Source organism: Stegostoma tigrinum, chromosome 6 (genome assembly GCF_030684315.1).
Source record: "Stegostoma tigrinum isolate sSteTig4 chromosome 6, sSteTig4.hap1, whole genome shotgun sequence".
Taxonomy (NCBI): Eukaryota; Metazoa; Chordata; class Chondrichthyes; order Orectolobiformes; family Stegostomatidae; genus Stegostoma; species Stegostoma tigrinum.
Window position 1 is genome coordinate 3,636,775 of NC_081359.1, and position 24,546 is coordinate 3,661,320.

The 24,546-nt window shown below is 40.9% G+C and overlaps 1 protein-coding gene across 1 annotated transcript in view; it reads left to right on the top strand.

The window, feature by feature from the left end:
* The window catches only part of LOC125453325 (protein diaphanous homolog 3-like), a 507,084-nt gene that overhangs the window by 273,783 nt on the left and 208,755 nt on the right, over positions 1-24,546 (top strand). Inside the window, exons 18-19 of the mRNA XM_059646411.1 lie at positions 20,703-20,795; positions 20,894-20,988. Coding sequence (XP_059502394.1) covers positions 20,703-20,795; positions 20,894-20,988 — 188 coding nt within the window. The remainder of the gene's footprint in view (positions 1-20,702; positions 20,796-20,893; positions 20,989-24,546) is intronic.

Consider the following 24,546-nt stretch of genomic DNA (forward strand, 5'->3'; position numbering starts at 1 on the left):
CCTAACCTGCAACCACAACTGCTTCTGAGGGTGATGATGATGATGACCCTCAGTTGCCTGCATTAACAATAGAGCAACCTCAAAACCTCCTTCCTCCTTGAGTCATCTTGATACTTTTACAAGATAAGAGGCTCACTAATGATGTTACCCAGAATGGTGACGAAACGTCTGAAAACGAACCTTCCAGCTCAGCGAGCAAACTCACATCCAGAAACTCAACCTGAGCTACAAATCTTCTCAAAACTCGCTAGTTAAATTTACTTTTCTGTCATTATTAGAAATGAATTAAACATTTATTCAAACTGTGCTATCCTTTGTCTTACGCATTCGGTGATTTTTGAGCGATTTTGAGTGTTTTTTTTGGTGGTCTGCCCCCAACCCTGCTTTTCCTATAGGCCCCATTATTTGTATAGTGCACTTTTCTATAACGCTCTTTTACACAGGAACGCAACTATTGGGTTATAGTAGAACCGACTTGTATTAAAGTCAAGGACTGTTCATGTGCGAATAAAGGATGACTTGTTGATGATATACTAGCTTTTATCAAGCAATATCCATCTTTGTCCCACTCCTTTGCCCTTTATACTTCATTTTTCCTTGCAGAGGCATGCAGCTTTCATCCTCTTAGCCACTTTCACTTCACCCTGACACAAGGAAATGTCTATCCTCCTTCCCACTGGCACTTGGACTGTGTTTGGAACCCTGGGTCCATGATGCAAAATGGCCATCATTTAAAACAGTACCACGATAAGGATAAAGTAACAAGTGCTTACCCTGCAGATCACGAAGAAATGAAGGTCAGCAGGCACATGCTTCTTATATGTAGCAATCTAAAGAAATGGTTTTCTGAAGGGAATGAGGGCTTAATTCTGGCAAGTTGTAATTTTGGTAAGGTGCAAATATATGCTGACAGACTTCCTGTCGCCTGCAGGTGGGGAGGTTGGCACATCTCTTAATGTTGGAGAACCCAACTGCAGACATTTATCACATCGATGAGACTCTGATCTTTTAAAAAACACTTTTGCTTGTCTGCCAAGGACTGAATGATTCCACCTTAAATATTAAATTTTGTACAACATAAAAATGCATCCATTATACAATAACATAACATCTTCTTGACAGGCTAATACAGTTTGATGAATGCTTTGCTCACAGTGCTATGTTGGTGCTGGTGATCTTTTTTTTAAGTGACATTACGAAGCCCCAAAACAACAGGTTGGATTATTATTTAATGTGCCAGGACTTTGCCGTTGGGTGCAGTTTGTGGGTTCTGATCCTGTGCTGTATTGTCAAATTGCTGAATGAGAATTTTTATCGGGCTGACCAGAATATGTGTTTATTGTTTAACAAAAAATGTCAGGTGGGTTTCAGAAGTTTGAAAGCTAATGAGAGGCAGGCAAAACGAGCTGATCCAGTGCAGCCTCAGAGAATTACCCATCCACTGTTCCAGGTTCAGGATTACACAAAACTCAAGTCTATTAAAATTGGAAGTGTACATTTTCATGGCTTAATGGGGTCATATATCAGATTTCTAAAGTTTTAACCTTCCTTATCTGCTCTGTTCCTACCATAAAAGAGGAGTTAAAACTCCCTCAAGTTGAATCCTATCTGTCTGTGCAAATCGCTAACTTTATTTTTCTAGTCACCTTGTGGGATGTGGGCATCGCTGGACGGCCAGCATTTCTTGCCCATCCGTAGTTGCCCTTGAGAAGGTGGTGGTGAGCTGCCTCCTTGAAATGCTGCAGTCCACCTGCTGTCTGTTGACACACAATGCCATTCAGGAGGAAATTCCAGGATCTTGACCCAGTGACAGTGAAGGAACAGCGATATATTTCCAGGTCAGGACTGTGAGTGGCTTGGAGGGGAACTTGGAGATGGTGGTGTTCCTGTATGTCTGCTGCCCTTGTCCGTCTAGATGGAAGTGGTTGTGGCTTTGGAAGGTGCTGTTTGAGGATCTTTGGTGAATTTCTGCACTGCATCTTGGAGATAGTACAAACAGACTCTAACTGAGCATTGCTGAGGGAGTGAATGATTGTGGATGTAGTGCCGATCAACCAGGCTGCTTTGCCCTGGATGGTGTCAAGCTTCTTGAGTGTTGTTGGGGCTGCACTCATCCAGGCAAGTGGGGAGTATTCCATCACACTCCTGACTTGTGCCTTGTGGGCAGTCTTTGAGGAGTCAGGAGATGAGTTACTGACCGTGGTACTCCTAGCTTCTGACTAGTCACTGTGTTTAAGTCATGAGCCCAGATGAGTTTCTGGTCAATGGTAACCCCTAGAATGTTGATAGTGGGGGATTCAGTGATGGTAATACTATTGAATATAAGGGGGTGGTGGTTAAATTGTCTGTTATTGCTGATGGTCATAGCCTGGCATTTGTGTGACATGAATGTCACTTGCTACTTGTCAGCCCAAGCCTGGATATTGCCCAAATGTGAAGCATGTGAACATGGACTGCTTCAGTATCTGAGGAGTCACGAATGGTGCTGAACATTGTGCTATCATCGGAGAATATCCCCACTTTTGACCTTATGATGTAAGGAAGGTCATTGATGAAGCAGCTGAGGATGGTTGGGCTAAGGACACTACCCTAAGGAACGCCTGCTAAGATATCCTGAAGTTGAGATGATTTACCTCCAACATCCATGGCTATCTTCCTATGTGTCAGGTATGACTCCAACCACTGGAGAGTTTGCCCCCTGATACCCATTGATTCCAGTTTTGCCAAGTCGTTCTGTTGAGGAACAATAAGGAATGTGTGTAATACTGGTTTCTCTTCATGACTGGGCTGCATTTTGTCTGCTTAATTGTAGATTCCACCCAATTAATTGAATCTCCTGAGAAAAGTGTATCCAAAATTAATTCCCTGTGTTAAAGTGAAACTCAAGAGTTGCTATGTGACCTGCGTTCAAAATATTTTGTCTTTAACTCAAATCTATACAGTGACCAAACTGCACCAATAGCAGCAATGAACACATTGAATGGATAGCTACAAAAGGAAAAGTGTGATAAAGTTGTTTGCAGTCTCCAGTTCTAATTACTTTAATGTGAAATAATTATGAGGCATTCATGAAGTAGAAATTTTAGTCAGTACACAGTGTAAATAATCCGAGATCTGTGGATGACACAAATTTTGGTAGATACACAGACGTTGAGGTCTGTAGCATTAAAATTTCACTTGATAGGTCATGTTTCATATTGGTTTGGTCTTAGCGAGGTGATCATTCACTGAAACACAAGCACACAGTGTTGCAGAGTTTGTTTAACAATAAAATAGAAGTTTATTAATCAAAAGAAGTAAAGATAAAATTGAATAAAACAATATTTTAATTTTGAGGATTCCAAGATAACAGTGGAATCAAGAGAAATAAAACCTGTGAAATTTCATTTTTCTGATCTGTGTAGTCTAATAACTTCTGATGGGAAAAATGATAAAGTTTAATCAGGTCTGATGAAGCATATAGTTCTTCCAAAATAAATCTTGACAAAAATGTCAGACCTCTTTAGAAGCAAGAACATCTCTTTAGAATACAGAATGACTTCAATCAAAATGTACATCTGGTGAATGTTACTAAGTGCAAAATAAGCCAAAAAATGTAGCCTTTCAACTTTTAACGAAAGTTTTTGAAATAACATCAAAAAGATGTTGTCAATGTGCACTCTTACTAGCTTTATTTTATGCCTCCCTTCCAAAACAAATGTAACTTTATTGTTTATTTAGAAATAAATGACCGGCTGCTTTAGAAATATTTATCCATCCGCTGCTATAATTTTGTGGAGTTCTGTCATTCTGCGTCAGAATTTGGATTGCTGCCATCTGAACAGTCAGCCTAGAAGAATTCATGCCTGGTCAAGCCACACGACTGAACCATTTTTTAAAATCATGACCTTAAGGAATTATTTTTCTTTCACAAAATGAGAACTGTGTGGATTAAGGAAACCTTGCCCACATGAAACATTGTTTTCACAAGTGAAAACAAAAAATGCTGAAAATCACAGTGAGTCAGGCAGCTCTGATGAAGAGTCATTTAGACTCGAAACATTAGCTTGCTGACTCTCCATGTATGCTTCCTGACCCCTTTTGAATTTCAGCATTTTTTGTTTTCATTACAGATTCCAGCATCTGCAGTAATGTGCTGCAATATTGTTTTATTTTCAAGGTTTATCTGTGCTAATTTTGATATCCAATATTAGATACCAATTCTGGCCTTTGATGTGTATCTTGAAGTGTAAGGTGAAGTAAAACAGAAATAGCTCTTTTCTAGTGTATGGCATTTTATCATCACTTGTACCTTAGGATGTGGAGATGCCATGTAAAATTAGCAAGAAAGGCATTTTCAATATTTTGCTAATACTGCAGCAGTGGTAAGGTTCAGTATATACCCCATGTTGTGCATCCTTGTAAGCGATGTTACCAGGATGGTCGTGTGTTTTTTGATTGGGTTAAGACTCATAAGATTCTTATTTTAAATGTTGTTCTGTTTTATATCTGTTTTCCATTTTTAAAAAAATGAACTTTGTTTTATTTCTGGAGACCTTACAGGTTGGTAATGTTGCAAATATCTTGTATAATTCCCTTACATTATCATTTCTTTCCATTATTCCTGTAGTGTGTTATTTTACGCTTCCTTGCTTTAAGTTCCGTGGAATTTGTCTGCCCACTTCACTGGCCAGTCAATATCCTCTTGAAGTATTCTTACTCTTTTCTTCAGTATGTAATACATTATAGAGTTTTTTTGTCAGCTGCGAACATTAAAATGATTTCAGATTACGAATATATTTTTTTAAAAATGGTTCTAACTAGGGAACATTGTGTATTTTTTCTCCAGTTCGTAGAATAACCACTTACCTCAAATCTTTGCTTCTTGTACCATATCTGCTATTACTGTTCCTGTAAGCTAGCTGAATATAACTTAGTTTACACAAAGAACAAAGAAAATTGCTACTACTTTCACTTATAAACCACACTTTTCCAAATGCCAGTTAATTTAATGCTGATATTTTGGGCCAGATTTTTCCATCCAAATGAGAAGGTAAATTTTGCGGGATAGTCTTTAAAACTGGTTAACAGGTCCTGAATCTGGGATTCCCAGCTCCATTCCAATCTCTGACAATTTTGAAGGGCTCGGAAAACAGCTGAGAGTCACAAGTCACCATTTCTGACCTTGCTGGCTCTGTTGAGCAAGTGCATACTTTAAATCCTTCACAATTTTGTTGGAGTTGGATCAGCTTCAGAATGTCAAGTGTTTCATATAGTCTCATACATGAACTCTGCTGTGAAGTTGAGAACCTTTTGCTAGGTGAGTTCAAAAGGTGTTGCCAGCTTCACAATTCATAATGAGAAATTGCATGATGGGTTACTCATACTGTTGATACCGTGATTGATTATAGGACTCCAAATGTACTTTAATGGAAATTCATGGATTCTCACAAAGGTAAAATTGGAAAATCACAGCAATATTCTCAATAATTGTCACCCCCCCCATTAAACTGAAAGCCACAGCAAACAAGGAAAGCTTTAGATTTCTGGACATGATGGTGTTTACATTGAGTCAAAACAACAGGCATAAATTATCAACAAAAGATTTTTTTCAAAATAACTGATATGTACTTCATATAAAGCATATTAATTTGCAAGTAAGTGTTTGCATATTAATTTGCAAGTAAGTGTTTATTTCAGTGACTTCAACTTGTTCTGGGTCATTGTCAGTTGTTGGCAGGTTTAAAACTGTTTGCTTCCCTTGGCAGCCTTGTTCCCTTTCCTCCTTTTGCAGGCATTAGCTTTTCCCTGCTCTGACTTTTGCAGCATCTCATTCCACCCCCTCCCCCAATTTCTTTGCAACCAATCTTGTCTTCCCTTCTCTCTCTCTCTCCTTTGAAGCTGACTCCTTACCCCTCCCTCCTTTGCACTATTTGATTCTCTCCCCCATTCTCTTTCTTTTGCAGCCAATCACTTCTCTCCCATTTTCTTTGCTGCCACTGGCTTCTTTTCCAATGAATCCAGTCTCCCCATTCGTAAAAGATTGGCTACTCCCTGCAGCCTTACCCAGCAGACTGGCTTTCTGACTCCCCTCACCTACCACTTTACCCTGACCTTGCCAGCATGTTTTTACCGCTCAATTTCTTATTGCCTTTGATCACAGGCTGTTTCTTGCTAGTGTTTCCTTCTTACCAGTGAACCCATTCAGTCTGTGAGTGGAGAAACAGATTCTTTCAAAATTTCTCATCTCATATTTGGGGTTATCTTTCTTTGGTTGGGTATTTGTTTAATTCATTTTTCTTGGCAATTTGGTGGCTTTCAGAGGTGAAATTGCATTCCACCTCTGTGTGTCCTGAGCACCAGATGCATAGGAGTATATTATTTACTGAATAAAATGCTCTGCTGCATTGAAAAACGTTGACATTAATGTTTGATTTTGTTAGTTGTCCTTTTTGCTTTATTCCTTTAACTACATGATGGTGCTGATGTTCTGAAGCTTAAGCATATAATTAGACTTTGCAAATCTTTTAAAATGTCTCAACAGATTCAGCCTAGAATTTTTATTGAGCTCCTTGTGCAGTGGAATCTCATTATGAATGCTTTGCTGAGTTCCAAAACATTTGTGGATACAGCTCAGCAAGATTGTGGACACAGCTGACTGAGAATTTATTTACATTAAATTGTTTATGGGCTTCTAAAATACTAATGCACTTTCTGAAATGGTTTTTGTCTAACTTTGTTACTTTTACATTTGTATGATCTCAGTTGTATAATGGTCCTTGGTGTTTTGAATGACTAATTATTTTGATAGTTTCATGAAGACACCTCAAAGCCTTCCTATTGATTTTATTGAACTCATCAATTATATAGTGCTCAAAACCGCTACTGTGTTATTGGATAATAAAATGTGAGGCTGGATGAACACAGCAGGCCCAGCAGCATCTCAGGAGCACAAAAGCTGACGTTTCGGGCCTAGACCCTTCATCAGAGAGGGGGATGGGGTGAGGGTTCTGGTCCCTGAGGTTGGTCCGGAGGGAGGAGAGTAACTTCTTCAGGTTAGGCTCACTGCGAAGCCTCTTCTAGGGATGCCTAACCTGAAGAAGTTACCCTCCTCCCTCCAGACCAACCTCAGGGACCAGAACTCTCACCCCATCCCCCTCTTTGATGAAGGGTCTCGGCCCGAAACGTCAGCTTTTGTGCTCCTGAGATGCTGCTGGGCCTGCTGTGTTCATCCAGCCTCACATTTTATTACCTTGGATTCTCCAGCATCTGCAGTTCTCATTATCACTGTGTTATTGGACATGGGGATGGGTGATGGGTGAAGTGAGGTTGCAAAAGGGTATAACTATGGAATTATGGAGGGTGTAGGGAGGGTTACTGCAGTGATTTGACTTTGCATTTATCTACATTTCTGTCTGATTTAAAACCTACATGTGTTTCCCTGTCACTGAGCACTTTCCTGTCACTGACAATTTTTCAACATCTACCACTGCTGTTATGTTGAACGACAGTCAATCCATTTTAGTTACCTCCATCGTTCATTATTTACCCATATGAGGAGCTGAAATTTCCAGTCCTGCCATCAGTCATGTTGGAGGAGGGTCATGTATGAATATATCCAAGAAAATGGCAGAAAAGTTGAGAAGTGAGTAAATAAACTTGAATAATGAGCAATTTATTGCTGAATATAGTTCAACAAGGATAATGCGAGGCAGTACATTTTATTATGGAGAATAGGGAGGTCCCTTGTTAATTGGAAGGTGTAACTCCAGGTGGTTTGGAGGTGCAAGCATATCTGCAGCAGAAATATACCAGTCACTAAAAGTTGCATCACATATTAACAAGGCCACAGAAAGACAAACCAGGCATTGGGCTTTATTTTCAAAGTAAAAGGCTTGAAAAGTATGAAAATTAAGCTAACCTGCACACGCCTTAATTAGATCACTTTTAGAGTACAGTATGCAACACTGGTCACCATGTTAAAAAGAAGTTTGTAGAAACTTTAGTCTGAGGGCCTGCACTATCACAACCATTGAAGAACAGGCTCAAGCATATAAATTCTTACTGCTCATGAAGGCTACACAATTTCCCAAAGATTTCTGCGTTAGAGATGGAAGCTTCATCTGCTTCACCAGTTCATAACTATCTTCCTGACCATCCGCTCCACAAGCTGCTGCATTGACATTATTTTGGGAACAGAGGCTATCATAGTGCCCTGCTGCATATCTGTTCCATCTTTTGGATGAAAGTGGAGGCCAATGATGGTGCCCTCATCCTCCTCAGTAGCATTCTCAGCTCTAGATAACTCATGGAGGACACTAGCTGGGCCATGACTATGATCTCCTCTTGTTTTGTTGTTGCAACTGACCTCCTCATGCTACATTGTGTGATAACCTGAGTATGTTAGTGCACAGTTCCTGTGTGCACTCCAAATGCTGTTGCAACTGGCTCTTTTGTAAGTTGACCAATCACTCAATGGAGGAAGATAACAAAGTGTGAAGCTGGATGAACACAGCAGGCCAAGCAGCATCTGAGGAGCACAAGTTGTGCTCAAAGCCCTGTCACATTTTGGTTCGCACGAGCTGAATAGACTCCGTTCTCTGGCCATCATCTAGTACTGTCTCAGGGAGCTCTGCCACATTGAAGCAGATCAGTACTTCTGATCTAAGTGAAGCTCCCATTCTGTGACATCTGCAGCCCTGCATTCATGGTCAGCTAAGCCAGGCTATGTCTTTCCTTATCCTTCAAGTGTGACTTCCTGCAGCTACCTCTGGCATATTCTTCCTCATTTCAATGGTTTATTGTGTGAGCAATGTAAATTCAGAATAATTCTCTAAAGTCTTTGAGGTTACATGATGATGAAATTGCTTAGAATTTAGACATCTGATCTATTAAAATAATTATATTATTTACTTTTCCATGTTTTCAGATCTGTTTATCATGATAAATACCTCAATCACTGATTGTGCATTCGCTTTCTGCTTGTGCTTCTGAAAACTCAAGCTGAATGTATGCAAGGGGAACCATTTGAAGTGAATAAAAAGCCTTTAATCTCCAACATTGTACCTTTCATCTAGCAAATTGCCCATAGAGAGCTGTTGGTTATTAAAGACATATGCTTCTCACTTTGCTGTAATTAAAATAATGAACTGCTTCTACTCTACTCAATAAACAAATTATTAGGCTGTGGTAGCTGTCTGCAATTTATACTTTGTGGGTCTCAAGGCTATTTTACGTTAACGAAAGTAAACAGATTGCCTATAGGTGCTCTCAGTTTTCTCATTTTTTTAGCCTTGGGCAAAAGAACTGGACAACTATCAGCAGCTGTTTTCATCATAGTATATTTGTTTTTTATTTTGATCTTTTAATAATCTACATAATTTAAAGCTAGTTTGATCATTTAAACTGTAAGTAGAGATGTCATTGAAAGTTTTCCCTCTTGAAAACCAAATTAGCTTGGACCATTTTTTGGATTTTAGATTGAGCATATGTTCAGAATGCAACTATCCCATTATCAGGCATGCATAATTCTAAAAGATAAGAAAGGGGCATTACTAAAAGATTTAAACTGAGATATTCAGGTTTGAATTTACGGCCAAACAAACTGCATTTCTTTTATTTAGGCTGGATGGTGAATACCCAGATCCCTGTCATGTCATGAAGTTTGCCACTGCACTCAGTGATATAATTCCATGGATTAAACATCATGGCCAGTATATGTTAGCTCACATAATATATACAGAAATTTTTGTTGAAATGTGTCTTGAAATTTATAATCAAAAATATCTGTTTATATTGTTTAATATTTCAGACTTGAAAAGTCCGGTATCTGTACTTGCTGATGTATGCAAGATGAGTGAGGCAGTGATGATTTTGATTGTATTAAAACATATACAGAGTGCCTTGTGATTTGGTGATAGTGTCCCTCCCTCTGAGCCAAAGTCCCAGAACTCCAGAGGTATTTTGTAACATGTCCGAATTATATAAAGGAGGTTCTGAGTTTTATGGTGTGTTTTATAGGTTTTATGGAGACTTAGATTCAAATCTGACCATGGTAATTAGTACTTTTTGAACTAAAACCTGGAATTAAAAGCTTATTAGTTACCACAAAGCCAATGTCAATTGTTGTAAAAATGCATCTAGTTCACTGATGTCCTTCAGGGAAGAAAATTTGCCTTACAAGATCTGGCCTGTCTGTGATTCCACACCCATAGCACTGTGGTTGAATCTTAGCTCTCTGAAGTGGTCTAGCAATCCTCACGGTTGTATTAAACATGGTAAAAGTCTTAAAGCAATGAAAGTGGATGGACCGATCTAGGCAATGACAACACCAAGTGCAAACTCAGCACCTCTCACTCCGCAACGTTCACCGTATAAGGCTTATGCCAAAAGTCAGTAGTGAAAGTAGACTACATTCACTAAGATTGCCTGAGAATAACCACAATGAAGGACAAAGTAACAAGTGCCTTTTGTAGAAAACTGGCAATAAACATGGGTGATTCTAATTAACGTATAAAGTTGGAAAAATCATCTAGACAGCTGTGACCTGGAGCAGGAGTTCAGAAAATGCTTTTCACATAGTTTCTTAGAGCAATACATACTGGAACCAAGCAGAAAACAAGCTATATTAGACTTAGTAGTATATAATGGTTCAGGGTTACTTAGTGACTTCATGGTAAAGGCACCTCTAGATCGGAACAACTACAAAATGATTGAATTTTGCTTCTAGTTTGTAACGGGGAATGGGTCTAGGACTAATGTTTGAAGCCTAAATAAAGGCAGCTATGAGGGCGTGAAGGCTGAACTAGCTGAAGTGAACTGACGTACTATGTTAGGGTATAGCATAATATAGAAGCAGTGGCAGACATTTAAGGGAATATTTCAGAATTCTGTGAATTTACTCCTACTCTGAAAAGCCCTTGTTGTTACGAAGTCGGGTAGAATAATTGTGAAGTGAAAAATAGGAAGCCAAAATGTGTGGTTGCTTGAAGAGATTTTTGCTTTGTACTTAAGGAAATTTCAATGTCTGTGAGCAGCAGGTAAATTTGCCAGTATAGAGTTTCAAAAAGTGAAACAAGTGTATCAAAAAAAGGCCTTACTGGTGGCAGGCAAAGCAGTCTTGTTTTGATGTTGTGACAAGTTTGAATTTGGCCAATTAATTTAAAACCAAACTCATCAATTCAAAGCTAATTGAATTTAAAAACTGATGGGTGTTAACAACCTGAAACCAATCATATTATAAGAATTTGATTATGTCAGTACGGGTATTTATCAAAGAGAGCCAATGCCATCTGAAAGAAAGAGACAACTACCATCTGCCAGAGTTAGCACAATTTGGCTCTCAGAGAAAGCCCATCTAATTAAACAAAGGCACCATGACTCAAATTCCTTACAGGAGAAATTACAGCAGAATTAACAGAAGAAAGGTGTTTTTTGAAGAGAGTGGAGACAACAGAATATTCCAGAAGACAGTTTGTGCCTACCTAGAGAGATGAAGTTATAATTTATTGCTTCTTATTAATTGAGTTTATATTAGTGGGACTGGTCTTTATTTAAGCAGTATTCCAGTATAATTTAGAACAGCTCGGGAATAGTTAGTAGTCTAAAGGGGGAGTTGTGGGTTTGTTAGTAATTTTGTTAATTTGTTCATTGTTGGGTTAATTAAATAAATTGTTTCTTGTTACTTATAAAGTGGAGATCAGGGATTTTCTTCCTTTCAGCCTTTCTTTTAATAGAGGAGAAAGGTGAGCTTTTCTGGGTGTTTAGGCGGTAATTATTAGGGGAGAACCCCTACTCTTGACAGAACAGTTTGGGGCTTGTGTTTTAGTTTAATAATCAAAAGAGTTCAGCCATTCCTGTCGTAGCAATGTGGAGGACTCATCATCTGTGTGTAACTCAAGTTGATCAAAGTATCATGCTTAAAGGAAAAGTATTATACGCTGAAGTTAAGGAGGAGCCTGTTAAAGTACTGAAAATGGATTCTCACCAAGCTTTTGACCAAGTTCCACGTGATAGTTATTGTGCAAAGTAAGAGTTCATGGCTTAGGGAGTAATATGGCTTCATGGATAGGGGATTGGATGCCTGGCAGAAAACAGAGTTTGTGTAAATGTGTCTTTTTCTGATTTACAGGATGTGATTAGTCGTGTTGGGCACTGATTTCTGCTGGGGCCTCATCCTTCTACAATTTACATCAATGAGTTAGATGAGGGGAACAAAGGCACGACAGCTAAATTTTCAGGTGATACAATGATAGGTAGAAAAGTACGTAGGAAAAGGACATAAATCTGTTGTACATCAATTGAAATAGGTTCAGTGAGTGAGGAAACAATCTGCCAGCTGGAGTCTACCGTGGGGGAATGTGAAGTTCTTCATTTTGATAAGAAGAATAAAGTATTATTTGAACAAAGAATTACTACAGAACTTTGAGGTACAGAGGTGTGACTCGTGTATTGGTCACAAATTAATATGCAGATACAATAAGTTATCAAGAAGGCTGATAGAGTGCTCCTGAGATGCTGCTTGGCCTGCTGTGTTCATCCAGCTTCACACTTTGTTATCCCTGATAGAACTCTATCCTTTATTACAAGAGGAATTGTACATACAAGTATGTTCTGCTTCATTTATTTCAGGCATTTGTGAGACCAAATTTCTAGTGCTGAGTACAATTTTGGTCTCCTTATTGAGGTATGTTAGAGGTGGCTCAGAGGAGCTTTCCTAGATTGATACCTGAATGAGCAGGTTGTTTTATGCAGAAAAGTTAGACTGACTGGTCTTGTTTTCATTAGACTTAGCAGAGTGAAGGGTAACTTGATCCAAGTCTATTAGATCTTGAACAGCCTTGTCAATGTGGACATGGAATGGATGTTTCCCCTTGTCTGTAAATACAGAAACAGTGGTCAATGTTTTAATGTTAGGGCTTGCCATTTTAGGACAGATTAGATGGATGTTTTTCCCCTCAGTGTTATTTGACTCTGGAATTTTGTCACAAAAGTTGGTGGATGCAAGGCCATTTTTTAGGCAGAGTTTATTTTGCAGGTAGGGGCAGATGAAAATGTGGAATTCAAAATATTAGCATATCACCCAGGATCTTATTGGTTGGCAAATTAAGTTCGATGGACCAAGTGACCAACCTCAGCTCCTAATTTGTATGCTTGTATATTGAATAGATTACATCATGTAACATATACCACAAAGACTTCTTGTTGAGACAGACACCTTAAGATTTATTAGTAATGCTATTTACATTTACGCTATCTCACACTTTCACCTAGTCTAGGATCTGTACTTACCAATGTTAGCCTACATTACATACAGACAACTGCCTGCTAAAGCACACAATACTGACCCTATTACACTGTGAACCTGACAGAAGCTGAGGAGGTATTTTTATACTGAAATATTATATGTTGTGTTGTCATTGCAACTGTCTTAAAGGCACATTGCCTGTTTGGTCAGTACAAGAGCACAACACTCATATTATCACAGTGTGTCAGAGCATTGAACCTATTTCTAAACTAATCCAGTTCCTAGGCGCCACAGTCCTTGTCCAGATAGCGTCAGCTATCTGTGTTCCAGACTAGCTTATCTTGGAGTAAGGCAACCTCTTCCTATTCTGCAGGAAGCATATGTCCTTCTTCTCTCTTATGGCCTCCAGGTAAACTTCCAGATTTGCATCTGCACATTGAGAGTTTCAGTATCATCACCCAGTATACCACCTACTGATTCCAAGCATTTCCCTCTTCTGAGATTTTCCACGTCTCTAACCCTATAGTCTCTCATACAGGTGACATAGCATTGAAATGATCAGCCTAGGTTTATTTAAATTGGGCCCACGCCACATTGCATTTTTAGCTGATTGACAACCAAATTCATTTCCACTTGAATCAAAAAGGTGGCCACTGTAAAACCCAAGGTAGTGACCTCTTTCCCCGCAGGAGTGCAGGTTTATAGTTCCTTGAAAGCAAAGTTGCAGGTAGGCAGTGTGGTGAAGGAGGTGTTTGGTACGCTTGCCTTTATCGGTCAGTGCATTGAGTATAGGAGTTGGGAGGTCATGTTGCAGCTGTCAAGGACATTTGTCAGGCTACTTTTAGAATGCTGCATTCAATTCTGCTCTCCTTGCTACAGGAAGGATGTTGGAAACTTGTAAGGGCTTAGAAAAAATTTACAAGGATGTTGAGAGGGATAGATGTTTGAGCTATAGGGAGAGGCTGAAGAAGCCAGGTATTTGGAGGTGGAGTGACTTTATAGAGGTTTATAAAACCTTGATGGGCGTGTATAGCATGAATAGCCAAGGTCTTTTCCTCAGGGTAGGGAAGTCCAAGACCAGAGGATTAAGGTGAGAGGGGAAAGATTTGAAAGGGTTCTAAGGGGCAACATTTTCATGCAGAGAGTGGTGTGAGTATGCCAGAGGAAGTGATGGAGGCTGGTACAATTACAACATTTAAAAAGCATTTGGGTGGATATACAAATAAAATGGTTTAGAAGATTATAGGACATAAGCTGGCAAGTGGGACTAGATTAATTTAGGATATCTAGTTGGCATGGATGAGTTGGACCAGAGGGTCTGTTTCCGTGATGTGCAGCTCTATGACCCTCTGGAAATTGGTTAGATTTCAAACGCTGAGGACACTATATTTCCTTTGTTTAGATGTTCTCCTTTACAGGCAGTACCAATGAGGTTTATTTATTTATTTATTATTCCCGAGCCCTCTCCCCATCCCCCTCTCTGATGAAGGGTCTAGGCCTGAAAACCACATCCCACCACCTTGATCTGTCCGTCTTCCCTGGACTGACCTATCCCCTCCCTACCTCCCCACCTATACTCTCCTCTCCACCTATCTTCTCCTCTATCCATCTTCGGTCCGCCTCCCCCTCTCTCCCTATTTATTCCAGAACCCTCACCCCATCCCCCTCTCTGATGAAGGGTCTAGGCCCGAAACGTCAGCTTTTGTGCTCCTGAGATGCTGCTTGGCCTGCTGCGTTCATCCAGTTCCACACTTTGTCATCTTGGATTCTCCAGCATCTGCAGTTCCCATTATCTCTAGTTCTCACTTGATGTGGCTTATTGGAACAAAATCACATCCCTCCTTTTGTGGTGAAAATGAACTGAACACAGCTGTGAAATAAATGAAAATGATTTTATTAACAAGGTAATAAAATGTGAGGCTGGATGAACACAGCAGGCCCAGCAGCATCTCAGGAGCACAAAAGCTGACATTTTGGGCCTAGACCCTTCATCAGAGAGGGGGATGGGGTGATGGTTCTGGAATAAATAGGGAGAGGGGGGAGGCGGACCGAAGATGGATAGAGGAGAAGATAGGTGGGGAGGGAATAGGTCAGTTCAGGGAAGACAGACAGGTCAAGGAGGTGGGATGAGGTTAGTAGGTAGGAGATGGAGGCGCGGCTTGGGGTGGGAGGAAGGGATGGGTGAGAGGAAGAACAGGTTAGGGAGGCAGAGACAGGCTGGGCTGGTTTTGGGATGCAGTGGGAGGAGGGGAAGAGCTGGGCTGGTTGTGTGGTGCAGTGAGGGGAGGGGACGAACTGGGCTGGTTTTGGGGTGCGGTGGGGGAAGGGGGGATTTTGAAGCTGGTGAAGTCCACATTGATACCATTGGGCTGCAGGATTCCCAAGCGGAATATGAGTTGCTGTTCCTGCAACGTTCGGGTGGCATCATTGTGGCACTGCAGGAGGCCCATGATGGACATGTCATCCAGAGAATGGGAGGGCGAGTTGAAATGGTTTGCGACAGGGAGGTGCAGTTGTTTATTACGAACCGAGCGGAGGTGTTCTGCAAAGCGGTCCCCAAGCCTCCGCTTGGTTTCCCCAATGTAGAGGAAGCCACACCGGGCACAATGGATGCAGTATACCACATTGGCAGATGTACAGGTGAACCTCTGCTTAATATGGAAAGTCGTCTTGGGGCCTGGGATAGGGGTGAGGGAGGAGGTGTGGGAGCAAGTGTAGCATTTCCTGCGGTTGCAGGGGAAGGTGCCGGGTGTGGTGGGGTTGGAGAGCAGTGTGGAGCGAACAAGGGAGTCATGGAGAGAGTGGTCTCTCCGGAAAGCAGACAAGGGTGGGGATGGAAAAATGTCTTGGGTGGTGGGGTCGGATTGTAGATGCTGGAAGTGTCGGAGGATGATGCGTTGTATCCGGAGGTTGGTGGGGTGGTGTGTGAGAACGAGGGGGATCCTCTTTGGGCGGTTGTGGCGGGGGCGGGGTGTGAGGGATGTGTTGCGGGAAATGCAGGAGACGCGGTCAAGGGCGTTCTCGACCACTGTGGGAGGGAATGTTGCGATCCTTGAAGAACTTGGACATCTGGGATGTGCGGGAGTGGAATGCCTCATCATGGGAGCAGATGCGGCGGAGACGGAGGTATTGGGAATAGGGGATGGAATTTTTGCAGGAGGGTGGGTGGGAGGAGGTGTATTCTAGGTAACTGTGGGAGTCGGTGGGCTTGAAATGGACATCAGTTACAAGTTGGTTGCGTGAGATGGAGACTGAGAGGTCCAGGAAGGTGAGGGATGTGTTGGAGATGGCCCAGGTGAACTGAGGTTGGGGTGGAAGTTGTTGATGAAGTTGATGAACTGTTCGAGCTCCTCTGGGGAGCAAGTGGCGGTGCCGATACAGTTATCAATGTACCGGAGGAAGAGGTGGGGTTTGGGGCCTGTGTAGTTGCGGAAGAGGGACTGTTCCACGTAACCTACAAAGAGGCAGGCATAGCTGGGGCCCATGCAGGTTCCCATGGCCACCCCCTTTGTCTGTAGGAAGTGGGAGGAATCAAAAGAGAAGTTGTTGAGGGTGAGGACGAGTTCGGCTGGGCGGATGAGGGTGTCGGTGGAGGGAGACTGGTCAGGCCTGCGGGACAGGAAGAAGCAGAGGGCCTTGAGGCCATCTGCATGCGGACTACAGGTGTATAGGGACTGGACATCCATGGAAAATTCCATCCCCTATTCCCAATTCCTCCGCCTCCGCCGCATCTGCTCTCACGATGAGGCATTCCACTCCCGCACATCCCAGGTGTCCAAGTTCTTCAAGGACCGCAACTTTCCCCCCACAGTGATCGAGAACGCCCTTGACCGCGTCTCCCACATTTCCCGCAACACATCCCTCACACCCCGCCCCCGCCACAACCGCCCAAAGAGGATCACCCTCGTTCTCACACACCACACCACCAACCTCCGGATACAACGCATCATCCTCCCACACTTCTGCCATCTACAATCCGACCCCACCACCCAAGACATTTTTCCATCCCCACCCTTGTCTGCTTTCCGGAGAGACCACTCTCTCCGTGACTCCCTTGTTTGCTCCACACTGCTCTCCAACCCCACCACACCCGGCACCTTCCCCTGCAACCGCAGGAAATGCTACACCTGCCCCCACACCTCCTCCCTCACCCCTATCCCAGGCCCCAAGATGACTTTCCATATTAAGCAGAGGTTCACCTGCCTATCTGCCAATGTGGTATATTGTATCCATTGTACCCGGTGTGGCTTCCTCTACATTGGAGAAACCAAGCGGAGGCTTGGGGACCGCTTTGCAGAACACCTCTGCTCGGTTCGCAATAAACAACTGCACCTCCCAGTCGCGAACCATTTCCACTCCCCCTCCCATTCTTCAGATGACATGTCCATCATGGGCCTCTTGTAGTGCCACAATGGTGCCACCCGAAGGTTCCAGGAACAGCAACTCATATTCCGCTTGGGAACCCTGCAGCCCAATGGTATCAATGTGGACTTCACCAGTTTCAAAATCTCCCCTTCCCCCACCGCATCCCAAAACCAGCCCAGTTCGTCCCCTCCCCCCACTGCAACACACAACCAGCTCAGCTCTTCCCCTCCACCCACTGCATCCCAAAACCAGCTCAGCCTGTCTCTGCCTCCCTAACCTGTTCTTCCTCTCACCCATCCCTTCCTCCCACCCCAAGCCGCACCTCCATCTCCTACCTACTAACCTCATCCCACCTCCTCGACCTGTCCGTCTTCCCTGGACTGACCTATCCCCTCCCTACCTCCCCACCTATACTCTCCTCTCCACCTATCTTCTTTTCTCTCCATCTTCGGTCCGCCTCCCCCTCTGTCCCTATTTATTCCAGAACCCTCACCTCATCCCCCTCTCTGACGAAGGGTCTAGGCCCGAAACGTCAGCTTTTGTACTCCTGAGATGCTGCTGGGCCTGCTGTGTTCATCCAGCCTCACATTTTATTATCTTGGATTCTCCAGCATCTGCCGTTCCCATTATCACTGATACAATTATTAACAAGGTATCTATCTTTCTAAAGAAGCATAATTAATTTGTTATGTATGTCACATGCTGCACATCAGGGCATCACCAGTCTGTCATTCCAGTGAGCGACATGTCAATGGACTTTCCATGCTATATATCTCCCTGGCATACAGTCAAATGAAATGTTTCCTCTCAGCTGGCTGTGTACACCACAGACAAGCAGTGATCAAATTCTACCATGCAGGTTGCTCCTAAGTTGCCCTTTAATATACTGCATAAAAATTTTAAAGAGAATGCACATTCAGGTGACAAGGCTGTGCACCACAATAAAGCTTGAGAGAGTTGATTAGTCTTAAGCCTATAGGATGTTTTATTACTTTAAAGGCACTGTGCCAATAGTAACTGCTGTCTTTGCCCTTGTTACATCTGCAGCTACACAGAAGTCCCACTGGACTGACCTTTAATGTCACGACCTTAAGGTTGTCAACTTTAGTATGATGCATTCCAGAGAGTTTTACACATGACTTCCCACCTCAATCACTTTCAAGCTATCTTATCATAATGTGTCCCACGCATCAATGTTTGAAACCAATTGGCAAAGCACACAGACCTTTTATTTTTTGATTAGATTATTCCTGACCATTAAAGATGCCGCTATCTTATATCTTGTGCTGTTTGAATTTTCTTCAGAACCATTGGTAGCAATGTTGGAGCATGATATTACAATCCAGGAAACCCCACCTGACAGCTATATCCACAGCATTGCAAATGTACATGCTGTAATTAGGTCTCTCCCAGAAAATATCAATCCATGACCCTGTAGCCCTTGCACATAATCACCCATCTCAATCTCCTCTTACCTCTTCAAAGTCTTTGAACATGTTTTCTAACTCCTAAATAATAATTCATCTTTCCCAGAACACCATGCATGAATCCGTCTAATCAGGTTTTCAGCCTGCTGCAATATCAAAATAGGTCTGACAAAAATCAAAATCACAATGATATTCTTTCTAGCTGTTATTACAATTTATTCGATTTGAAAGATTTCGATACTTTGAGACTGTGACTTTGATTTAAGGTAAAGTGAAGGTAATAAAATGATGTGTTCTGAAATATGCCTGGCAGCAGTGTGGGTATTTTGATTTGTTAGAAATTAAAAGTGGCCCAGATTGTTTCACTGGAAAGATTATGTGTGGTGTTTACATTTGGAAGCAATGGCAACAATCTGTGTTGGCCTAGTGGTATTAGCGCTGGCCTACTAAACCAGAGACCCAGACAATGTTCTGGTGTCCCAGGTTTGAATCCCGCCATGGTAGAGTTTGAATTCAATAAATGTCTGGAATTAACAGTCTAACAATAACCGTGAATCCACTGTTGATTGTTGGAAAAGCCCATCTGGGTTTTTTTTTACTCAGGGTCTTCAAAGTGTCCAGCTGTATTGCTAGCCATTTAAAGAACAGAACATGCCAAAAATGCCTCACTGACTGCTGCAAAAGTAGGCACAGTTTTGTGAAGATTTTCTGCGCTGCAGGATTTATGGATTTTTGGACAGTTCTTAACAGTAGGCTCCTATCCAGGAATCCCCAGCACTGAAAACATCTAAAGGGAAATGGGTATTTTTTAGTTGGAAATAAGGATGAAGAGTCTGATGAAGAGTAAACACACTCAAAATATTAACTCTGCTTACTTCCCACAGATGTTGCCAGACCATCTGAGTTTCTCCAACAATTTCTGTTTCTGTATTAGAAACAGGTATTCTGATCAAAATGTTGAGCCAATATTCACACCAGACAAATAGTGGGCCATGATCAAACACAGCAATGAAGAATCTTATTCAGTTGCAATTCAGTTGCAATTCCATTGATTGTTCCTCTCTGCCTAACCCTGGGGGTTATCACTGATCAGAAACTGAACTAGGCCAGCCATATAAATCGAGTGGCTACAAGATCAAGTCAGAGGCTGTGAATTCTGCAGCAGTAACAGCTGTCCAGATTTCCTAAGCTTCCTAGATAGATTGTTCTCCATTTATGAGACTTTCATATGACACTTTCTTCCAATGAAAGAAGAAAAATAAAACCAGCTGTACCGTGGTGCACTTCAAAGCAATTATTGCAACATCACAAAATACTCGATGTGTGTTAATACAGTACCTGTGCCATTTTAACTACCAATGTTTACTCTATTTATTGTAAACTTTTTTTCCACATGTCAGTTTGACCTGACATCCATACTTTGCAATAATTTGATTTGTTTTTGTTGTGCGAAAACATTCATCAATTAAATTTGAAAGTGCTATACCTTCTTCCAGTAGCAGTGGTGAGTAAACTGATAGAAGAGAAACACGCTCGTGCAATCCCGCATTTAAAACATATGTTGTCATTTATTTTAGCTTAAGATAAGCACATTTGTAACTTAGTGGTGCATGCAACCAACAGAATACAATGGAATTCATTTTGTTGAAATACACAAATAAAACATACTGGTCTCTATCCGACAGGTAACAACAATGAAGAATATGAAGAAAGAAAAGATATCAAGAGGAAAGTTAAAGAACTTAAAGTCCTAGACCCAAAGACTGCACAGAACCTCTGTAAGTGTAAGATGGTTATGCTGTTCAATTGCCTAATAGTTTAAATTTTGTTTCAAAGTAACAATGATCATTAACATTTCCAAAAATGTTTTCTGTAGCTATTTTTCTTGGATCTTTTCGGATGCCTTATGAGGAAATAAAAAGAATTATATTGGAAGTGGATGAGGAACAATTGAACGAATCCATAATCCAGGTGTTACTTTTAATAAATTTCACTAAATAATTTCTGAGTTTTGTCTCAACTTTGTGTTGAGTGCATAATGTTTTGCTATTAAAAGTGTGGTTCATTCAGAAACTGATCACAGTGTCATAGCATTACTGTTATTTAGCCTTTAGGTTTCATAAAACTTTTAAGACTTGAAAGAGTTTGCATCTCTTCAAAGTTTTCTATGCTTAATGTGTATTGGCTCAGTAAAAGCAAAATTGATAGAAGTTCAGCTTGACATTTAACAGTACTGATTAATTGTACTGCTAATCTTTAGTTTTGGTTGCAGTAATCGCACGATAAAAATTCTTACTGTATAGAGTGGACGTGACAGTAAGTGTAACCCAAGTGTCAAGTAGCTATAATGTGCTAATTTAAATTGTAATGCACTGCATCAATCATTGTTAATGTGCCACATTCTTGTAATTGCTATTAATTCTCAGTCTGTTAGAAATTACACTAAAGTGCAAATATTGGATTTTTTAAAAAAACTCATTGACTGCATGTACGAGCTATATTATTGATGAGCTATAAATATTAAAATAACAGCTCAATGTAACCATCCCACCCCAAAGCACTTATATACATTAGCCTGAAAGCAAAGGTTGCATTAATCCAATTTAAGCCCATCCATTTCAATGAATTGTTGGTAAATCGTGGTGAACCGTATTATATGCATTATTACTTACCTGTCATATTTTTCAAAAAGAAATCTAAAACCCATCAAATGAAAATTAACTGTGAATTTGCCCTAAATGGCACCAACATCTTAAGAATGTGTATCGTGGAAATGAATAGCCTTTGGCCATACCATGGCTGTTGGCATCACATACAAACTAGATCTTTAATTTGAAAGTGAAACACCTGTTCACTAAAAATGAAACATTCTCTTCAATCACAGGAATAATGCCTGAGCTGAGGTGGATGGACATTATAAAGACTTAAAAACGAGAAGGAGGAGTAGGCAAGGGATAACAAAGTGTGGAGCTGGATGAACACAGCAGGCCAAGCAGCATCTTAGCCCATCGAGCCTGCTCCTCTACATAATCCTTCAACCCATTACTAATTAAAAATCTGTTCATCTCCTGTTTAAAATTACTCAATGGCCCAAAATCCATTGTACACTGGGGTAGTGAATTCCATGGATTCGTGACCCTTTGAGCGAAGTAATTTTTTCTCATCTCTGCTTCAAATCTGCTGCCCCTCATTCCAACTCTAAACAATAACCCCTTAGCCTAGATGGCCGCACGTGAGAAAACATCCTTTTTATGTCCACTTTGAGTTCCCTTTAACATCTTTTATACCTCAGTTAGATCTCTCATTCTTGTAACCTCCAGAGTCTATAGGCCTAAACTGCTGAATCTTTCTTCAGAAGGGAAGCCCCTCATCTTTGCAATCAACCTAGTGAACCTCCAGTGCAATTACATCTCCTCAAGTAAGGGCATCAGAACTGTACGTAACACTTCAAACTTGGTCTCCCTAATGCCTCGTGCTGTTACAGCAACATTTTACTACTTTTAAACTCTATTACTTTAGCATTAAATGCCAAATTCTATTTGCCTTCTGTATTATCTGCTGTACCTGCATACTAGTTTTTTGCAATTCATGTGTGCCCAGTTCCTATGCACCAAAGAGCTCTGAAATTTCTTTCCATTTAGATAATAAGTTATCTTTCTGTTCTTCTGACCAAAATGGATAACCTCATACTTAGAAAACAAGGTGTAGAGCTGGATGAACACAGCAGGCCAAGCAGCATCAGAGGAGCAGGAAAGCTGACAATTTGGGTCTAGACCCTTCTTCAGAAACATCATACTTATTCATGTTAAACTAAACCTGCCAAAACTAGGCCTATTCACCCAACCTATCTATATTGTTATTGTAAATTTCTAATTCATCCATTGCAAATTAGGTTTTCACCAATTTTAATGTCCTATTCAAATTTGGCTGCAGTGCCTTCTACCCCTGCATCCAAGACATGAATATGGATTGTAAATAGTTGGGGCCCCTGGCCCGAAAACTCTAGTATCCTGCTAGTTATGTTGCTAATGAGAAAAGGACCTATTCATTTCAACTCTCTGCCCTCTTGTTGGTTAGTCAATCCTCAATCCAAGCTAATATATTACCCGAACTCCATGTATTCTTACCTTGTGCATTAACTTTTTGCGTGGCCCATTGCCAAATGCCTCCTAAAGTCCAGATATACTACATATATTGGATCCCCATTATCCAATTTGCATGTTACTCCTTGAACAAATTAGTCAAAAATGATTTACCCGTCATGAAATGATGCTGTCTCTGATTCCGTTTTGATTTTCCAAATGTCCTGTTATTACTTCCTTATTTCTGGATTCTAACAATTTCCCAACAAAAGATATTAAACTAACTGATCTATTGTTTCCTTCTTTGTGTCGCCCTCCTTTTTTAAATGAGGCATCATGTTAACATTTTTACAATCCATTGGACCTTTCTCACATTCAGGGAATGTTGGAATATTATCGCCAATGGACTCATTATCTCTGCTGTTAGACTTTCGGATGTAGGCTGTCAATCCCTGGGGACGTGCTCGCCTTCAATCCCAATAGTTTGCTCTGTACTTTTTTTAAATAACAGCTGCATTATATGTTACTATTGAGATGGTACTATAGTCCTCCATTGTGAAAAATTGAGCAAAATAATGATTTAGTGTCACTGCGATTTCTATGTTCTCCACTATTAATTTTCATTCTTCAAGATAGCATTCACATTAGCTGCTCTTTGCTTTTACATTATTATTGAAGCTGTTGCTATTGATTTTTACATTTTGTGCTAGTTTTCTTTTGTAATTTACTTTTGGTCTTTTTATTACTTTTTTGGAACTCTTGTTTGATCTTTAAAAGTTCCACAGTTTTCCAACCAGCCTTTATGTACCTTTAACTCCCTTTCTTCGTTATACATGTTTTGCTCTCCTTCTTTGGATCTTTCTTCCTCTCTGGAATATATTAAATTAGGAGGAGTTGAATAGCTTGTGTAAACATCTGCCACTCATCATCAGATGTCCCGCCTTTTAGTCTTCCTGCCTAGTCTAGTCATGCGAAATCTGTCCTCATGCCTGAGCAATTACCATTTTTACCCCCAGAATGCTAGTATGGGACTCCACTCTCTCACTGATTGTTATGATTTCATCGCTTACTACTGAACCTCGATTTCTGATTTAAATTGATCAAAAATAGGCCGCCTTGATATTCATAGCCATATATCTGTTGATTCTACATAAAACAAACACTAGCTTTCTACTCTGAACCTTAGTTATATGTGGGTAAAATATAAATTCCCTAATGATGCTTCTTCTGTTCTGTTCTGTTGCTAAAGCGATCCCGAATTCTCCTCTTTATAAGTAGATCAACAATTCTACCTGATCGATTCCCTAAAGATGCACCTCTTCCTGAGAATACCCCTAACAATGCTGCATGGTCCAGCTGAGTGACTAATGCTGTTTCTTTCTCAGTCTGAACACAAGCAGGCCATCCATATTGTGGATTGAGGCATTGCTTTACACTGTTCCTGTTT